Genomic DNA, 7,773 nt, shown 5'->3' with positions numbered 1-7,773 from the left:
AGTAACTGACATCATACAGTTTCCCACAGCACATACAATATGTTAGCATGCTTCACAAAGCTCATATGCTGGTTAATCGAGTTAGATTCATGTCTAAACTGTCTTTCCAGACATCGCTGTAGTGATCTGTGATAAAAGTTATGACTATGTGCTCAGTTTCTGGCAGCTCACCTGAAATGCAGCAGTTTCAGACCTCTCACCAGCCCCCACAATAGAGCTCCCTTCAATTTCTACGGTCTTTGTTGTCATGGAAACATTGGTCCACATGTCAACCAGATTGGATTATTTAACCCTTTCAGTGTCTTTTCTTAGCTTTCTAAAGGTCTGAATGGAAACCTTCACGGTTTCGAATAGCTACATCGAGGCAGATTAGGTAAAAAGGTAGTTTATCAATTTGGTACATAGCAGTTTTTTGTTTCTCACAAATGGCTGCATTACTTATTCAATGCCCTAAAACAATTCTACCAGTTTAGCAAATACAATGCACACTTTGGGTAGATGAGATGGGAGATGTTTGCTTGTGGTGTTTCGCTACAGAGATTGGCTATAATAACCTTCATTTTCTAGGTCTCACTCAAAAACAATGAAGTGATTTTGTGAAAATCAGAAAATAGGTTGCTTGGTTTGCAGCAAGAATCATGTTTTAAATGTATATTTCGGTCATGCAGTATGTTGTCTTTTAAAGAATTCCAGTCGCTTCAGTACATGAACTTGCTGTTTTAATAACTCGGTAGATGCGATTGAAAATCATTTTGCAAACTTCTGCCCCAGCAATAACGACACAAAAGCCTTATTGATGGAGAAGCTGCTTCCTGACAAAATGTGAGTGTGAGGTCTCCGGAGAAAAGTCATTTTGAGCTCTGCTGCAACAGGGTATGCTTTCAAAACACCCTCTGGGAGCTGCATTCATACTTCATTGAATTCTGCAAAAGCTTAGTGACCTGTAGTTAGATAAAGCCATTTCAAATTCTCTCATCACAGGTAATGAAATACATGTCTATGACATTGTTTCTAGAAACTGAACAAAAGACAATGGCAACGAATTTCATATTCAAACGGTATTTATTTTCCGGTTTCGTTTGTACCCATGGCACATGAGGAAAAATAACCATAATATCAAAACAATATAAAAAGACATTTGTAAAGTCTTGCAAAGCATAAATGTGGAATGTGTTTTATCTCATAATTGACTTTCTAATAAGGCACAGTCATTATCATTCCCTTGAATCATTTGAAAACTATTATCATGAATGTGAATAAAGTTACTCTTATATAATGAGATGATATAGTCAAACTGCAACCTATTCATAAATAAAGAACAGATAGTGCCGACCTGAAATCTAATCGAGCATCAGTTTAACCGCAGGTTTCTATGTTTTTTTAAATGTTTAATCAATGGGTGGTCACATGATCCACCACCATAGACAATATTAATGCCTCCATTTGGTCTTTTCTGATGTGTTAACACGGTTTATGATAATGTCTGTGCCTTATCAAAACAAATGAAAACCAAAGAATTCTGTGATAGTTCCAGTAAAACAACTTTTCCAGATTAGACCATTACACGAGTCCAGAGATCACAGGCCCGTCGGTCCTTTGGGATTTGTCAGGATCAAGAGGGAAAAGTGGTTACATTTACTATAAATATCGTGTTGAACCTGCAACAACATACCTCATCTGGATATTATCACACCACGCAGCACACAATGTAATCACGTTCAAGTTGCAGAAAACACATTTCCATATTAATATTCCTTTTTCCTCCATTCACAATTCCAGGAGTTTTGACTCTAATCTTGAGATGAGGGACTGTATACTGTACTGTACCAATCCAGTTCTCTTCAGTCTTAAAACGAATTCTAATGGCACAGGTAATAAAGCAGCACATCAATGCGCTGCCATACGTCAAATACAAAAAAACAACAAAACACTGCAGCTCTCGTCACCGCTTCAGAGGTCCGAGAGCTTCCTTTTTAACTCTAGTAAACAATAAAAGGATCAACATTCATTTATCTTTAAATATTGCCGTCGTCCTCTGGTCACTGAAGTACTTTTGACTGGCAATAAGTGATACAAGGGAAGTCAATACATCATGAGTTAACAGTCACACGGGTTTCTTTGACATTTGTTAATATTAAAAGTGTGAGGCTCATACATGTGCAAAGACAAATGGTAATCGCGGTACATCAAACAATCCAGGTGACGGACGCTCACCTCGCTCAATCATTCAGACAGTGGACCGATTTGACTGCCAGTCAATGACAGATGCTATGAGATTTGCTTCAACAACACAACACAAATTCAGATGCCAGTTCAGACCCAGAAGTCCCAGTTTTGGCCAACACTGCAGTAATTTCATGGCACCCAAATGAAACATTTTTAGACAGAATGAAATATTGACTAGAAGTTAAACCCTTCGAGTTTCTCTCAGCTCGTTTGCCTTTGTGCACACTCGTATTCGAAATCATTAAAAATGCTTAACGGAAGAGGGAAAGGTAACTGGAACGAAAAAGCCACAGTGGTTACTTATGTGCCTTCAGTACTCCCACATAGTGGAGCCGTCCAGCTCGTCGGCGCTGGCCTTCAGAACGCCCGCGTGGTCTCCCTTCAGGTACTTTCCTTCGCTCGACTTGATGGCCACTTTGTTGTAGTCGCAGAACTCGAGGAAGAAGTCCACAGGGGTGTCGCTACTGCTGAGCACGTTAAACTCGCTACCCACCATCCAGTACTTCCCCGTGGAGTCTGAGGAGAGATCGAGGGGTCAAGAAAAGTCTTGAAAACTTGGACAAGATTAAGGCAAAAATGAAAGAGAGACCAAACAAACCTTGCAAAGTGTAAGCTCCATCGTGGAACTCCAGCCCGAAGACGTCATATGAAGAACGGTTGGAATCCAAAGTGCCGGTCACCTTCCTGCATCCGATGAATCCATGTTCACCTCGCAGCACGATGAGGGGCCTGTTGATGAGTTTCATCAGGAACTCCTCGGTCTCACCTGTGAAACAAATACAAGAATTTCCTTAGATATGACAGACTCACAGGATTGCCCGAAGATTATTTCAGACCATCTTTATTTTAAGGGGCATCATGACTAGACCATCAAATTTAACAAGAACCAGAATGCCTGACATGGGCTGCCGATGAAACAGAATGTAGTGCACTACAAAGCGCACGCTACCTGCTGAGTCAATAGTAGCAGCCAGTTGTCCGTTCTTTTTGGCGGCCACATATTTTCCATTGGAGGCACGAAGCGTTATCTTCTTCCCACGCCATTCAATGTCAAAGTAGCAGTTAGCAGACCTGGGAACAGAAATTATCAATGAAGTCATAACATGTAAAACCACAAACTGATTCCCTTTATTAAAATGCTTTTTATTTTAGGGGTTTGTTGAGTTTAGGTTAAATTAAAATAAGATTTTTTTTAACATCAGAAAATAATTTGAAGTGAATAATGGTTGGTTGGTTTGTTTGTGGTTTTGTCTGCATTTATCACCCACACATTCACCGGATACAGCATACCTATTAATACCTAGCCTGAACTTCCCCCTTCATGAGCATTAACCGTTATTGGTCACATATAAAGCTTGGTGTCATCACAGAACTGGTTTGTCTGAAAAATGTTACTAAGAAAACCAATAAAGCAAATTCATACTCACTTGGTCGAGGCGGTGCATTGGAGGCCACCGTTGGCTGTGAGAGTCCAATATTTGCCAGTGCAGGTCCTGAAGGCACACTTCTTTGTGTCCTTACAGACTTCCATCTGGAAAGTCTCCTGGTCTCCTTCCTCATCCTGGTTAGCAGAGAGGTCCATGCCTGCAGATTAATAAAAGCAAAACACTGTAAATTCATATCACATTTCAGCCTGTACGGTATCTTTGATCTGGTAGCTGAGAGCATATTAACAGTGGTTGAGTGACTGTGTGTGGACGCCTGGGTTCTTGGCATTATAAGACATCACAGAGTTAATCTCCTGTGGAATGTAATGGTCATATATGCCAGGATGCTTAGTGGGAGGCTTCAGGACAACAATAGTAAATGCATCCGGTCTGTACGTTTGTAGTTAAGATCCATGCAGCTCTGTGAAAGACCAGACCACCGGTCATGTACTGCAGGAAATCCAATTAAACTCCATTGTATGCATTTAGACGCACAGATAAATCTTGCATTTCTGGCCAAAACCCCCTCAGAGAGCATAAAGTAATTCGATGTCAGGTTTTTAGTAGGAAATATTTGCGCTACATTAGGATAAATGCATTAGATCTCAATGAGAGCGCTACTGAGCTGTAAAACCTCCAAACAAAGATCATGAATCTACAAAACACTGTGGTTCATTCCCCATTATACATGATCACCTATATTTGAAATCTGAAATTCATGTTCCCGTTTCTCCAAACTCCTAATACATCTACATGTAATTGCGTATAAGCACGCCGTGGCCTCTGGTAGGCGGATTGAGTTTCCCCAGAAATATGCAAGCTTGAATGAGCAGGGAAAATAAATGACCAAGATGAGAAACACATGTCTGCAGATGGAAGACTATGACTAAGACACTCGGGAACCGGCTAAATCAGTCTTGGGGGGGAAAATCACGCAATAGTTTTGAGGAGGTATGCATCTTCACCCTGCATTTAAATAGTTTGGGAGGATCTTTTAAACCACCAGCCGACAACTCCCCAACCCCCATCGCCTGACGCCTAACTGCGAATGGATGATCAATCCACAACGACAACTGGTGCTTTTAAAAGAAGATTCAGATTCCCTAGTGAAAAGCCTTTCACCTTGGCAAAGACCGGACATCACACAGACCGACACTTCATTTGCTTTGCATTCATTTTACAATTACAGGTAACCTACATGCTTCAAAAAATACTCAAGTATGAATGACAGACGTCTTGCATCCGTGCCAGGAAAACAGCGAAAACTCCTAATCCTTTAAAACAGATGAATTTAAGCAAGAGACTCACATTTGCCTTGAGGGGGCAGCGGTTTTTAATGTGTAAATTTGTGCGTAGCGAGGCCCCATTGTTCTGCATGCTGGGCTGTCTAAAGACTCTCAGCAGCTGTGTTGCATGGTGAGCTGAGGCCCAGAGCTCACCGCCTTTGTTCTCCTTCAACTCTCTGCACACGCCTGAAATCTCAGCCCCCTCACAGTCCCTGCAATTTTCTGAGGACGGCCACAAAGGAGCAACTTGTCACAAACATGACCCTCACTCATCTCAGCATTTATTCCAGAGGGCAAATATTTGAATTGGGAAACATGGTGGGGGTCCCAGCGTAGCAGGAAAAAGCATGTGGTCTGGTTTGTGTGACTATCATAATGCAGTCCACATTGGTGTAACCAACAGCAGGACTGTTCTACAGCAAAGCTAAACAAAATGGAAACAAGTCCCGACTAAGAAACAAAGACAGTATACAAGAGGCAAATCTCCTCCTCCATCATGACCTGCAGAGACCACGTGCGTCCTGGCACAGGCCCAATGCTCCGCCACTATCCAGTTTCATCATGAAATCTGGAGGAATCAGAAACGGGCATCATTTCTTGAAACCAGCTGCCAGCAAAATCCCAGACATCCTCTCTAAATTACATCAGTCGTGACTATCAATTTAATCTTTTCAAATGAGAGGTTATTAAAACTGAACGCTGTCATTTCATTTTCAACAGCGATGAGGGAGGGGAGCAGAAGCACAATATTTCATAGCACAAGATAATATGAACCTTTATTTTAGTCTGGCCGCCTCGGGTCAGTTCCTTAGTGATTGCTTTCGGCCTCGACTTAATTACAGTGCGCTGACCTCCCCAAAATACAGCTGCTATGGAACTTATTGAACACAAGTTTGATGTGTGCTATTTTAAGAAGATTTCCTTTCAGTTAATGATTTTAATGGGATAATGGCCACTGTGCAAGACGGGGTAACAAGAAACCAAAACAATCAATTTAAAGAAAATAGGTTTATGAAAAACGTTTGTGACTACACTAGCTTCAAACAGAGACACACGAAAGCATGCTTTTTTCTCTATTTGTACCGCTCCACCCCTGAGCTCGGCCCATAGCCACACAGAAGCCACAAGAAAGAGAAGGATATCTATCATTAAAAAAGAGCTCTAGATAATTATAGATCATTCATAGGAACCCAACCCAAACAGATTCATATACACTGTATAGGCTACTTTACCACGTGCACTACAGTATATGCTAGTTCAAAGAGCGTGCATAAAATGTGCACATCCTCCCCTGAGATTCTTAATAGTCGAGCTGATCATTACGAACGCGTAATGGTCGCTTCTCCATCAGATGACAATATATCACAGCATTTTCTCCAAGCATCATTTACCTTGCCTAGTCGACACATTCCTCTCGTTGCCAGCGGTGAGCACCACTTGAGGGTGGCTCTGCTCCAACACAAAAAGCTCGTCCTTCCCAACCTTCGAGCTCTTGCCGGCCTTCATGGTTCCACTGGGACCAGAGGGAGCCAGGTACTTCCCAGTGCAGTCTCTGAAGGCAACCTTCCCAGACCTGAACTCCAGCGTGTATCCCGTGGTCTTGTCGGGCTTCTGGGACAGGCTTCCATCGTGCTTGAGAAAGCGGTTGTCGGATGTCTGCAGATGGTACCTCTGGTCCTGGAAGACCAAGGTGATGAGAGAGTCGACGCCCCAAGGGACATCCCTGTCAATGGCGATCTCGCTCTGCTCTGCGCTCAGATGCGCGTATCGTTTTCGGGTGACGCTGAAGATGTTCACCTGGGGGTGCATGGCGATGTGCACGCTCCATTTTTCCGCGATGGAGATGGTCTGGGCGAAGCAGGTGATTCTGTCTTCGGTGCCGCCGAGGTAGCGCTTGTGCGGCTCGGACTGCAGTGACCAGCGCCCGTCATCGTGTGCAGTGATTACGAACCGTGAATCCTCGGTGGGTGTCTCGCTGTCACCCGTGACGTTCCCGTCTTTGTCGGCTGCAATGTACCTTCCCAGATGGCTCTTCAGGTAGAACGTGTTTGAGTCATCGCCGTCCTGCTCCAACGTCCAGATCTGTTTCTTCTTCATGCTGGTCGCAGATGCATTGATTTTGAACCCAAACATTTCCGCTGTGAGATACTTGTTTCCACAGTTGATCAAGCCGAATTGGATTTTGAGCATGTCGCTGGTTCCGTTTGCAGTCATGGTGATTTCTCGCCTGCGCCTTGCGGGAGCTGAAGAGGAATGGGTTCTGCTGTTGCACTGTGGATGATGTTGATGGGTCTCTTTGTTCGACGGAGCGAGCGTGCGTGTGCGCGCCTCTCTCTCTCTGCAGCCTCACAGCGCGAGCGCACGGACACAGCTGGCGCTTTTATACAGATGAGTGATGTCACGCGCGCCGTCCCACCTCCCTTCAACACAAAATTATTTGTATTTGCACGATATGATGAGTATAGGTAAAGTTAAACATGCAAACGACTCTTTCAAATGGGCACATTTCAGATGCACTCGTAATAGCTTTGCGGGGCGCCACAAAATTCCTCAAACCCAGTTAACATTATGATGAAAGTTAAAGTACGTTTGTTTTAATTAAGTAGCAGAGAGAGAGAGAGAGAGAGAGAGAGAGAGAGAGAGAGAGAGAGAGAGAGAGAGAGAGAGAGAGACTAAAACATATGACAAAAGAGAGAGAGAGAGAGAGAGAGAGAGAGAGAGAGAGAGAGAGAGAGAGAGCTTGAGATGAGTGTTTTTTTTTCCATATTGTTAAAGCACGAATAACAGTTCACTGTCCAATGAGAGGATGAGGAAACAAAACGTGGTGTTTATTC

General features: G+C 43.2%; 1 protein-coding gene across 1 annotated transcript; it reads right to left on the bottom strand.

Annotated features, from left to right (window-relative positions):
* Positions 1-1,043: 1,043 nt before the first annotated feature.
* fscn1a (fascin actin-bundling protein 1a) lies at positions 1,044-7,365 on the bottom strand. Its single transcript, XM_057346632.1, has 5 exons — positions 6,331-7,365; positions 3,654-3,810; positions 3,176-3,297; positions 2,825-2,992; positions 1,044-2,742 (listed from the first exon to the last, which is right to left on the bottom strand). The coding sequence occupies exons 1-5, from the start codon at positions 7,151-7,153 to the stop codon at positions 2,537-2,539; spliced, it is 1,476 nt and encodes a 491-aa protein (XP_057202615.1). The 5' UTR covers positions 7,154-7,365; the 3' UTR covers positions 1,044-2,536.
* Positions 7,366-7,773: the final 408 nt, after the last annotated feature.

Source organism: Triplophysa rosa, linkage group LG11 (assembly GCF_024868665.1).
Source record: "Triplophysa rosa linkage group LG11, Trosa_1v2, whole genome shotgun sequence".
NCBI classification, from domain to species: domain Eukaryota; kingdom Metazoa; phylum Chordata; class Actinopteri; order Cypriniformes; family Nemacheilidae; genus Triplophysa; species Triplophysa rosa.
The sequence above is the reverse complement of the archived record's forward strand: the minus strand, read 5'-3'. Positions and strand labels throughout refer to the sequence as shown.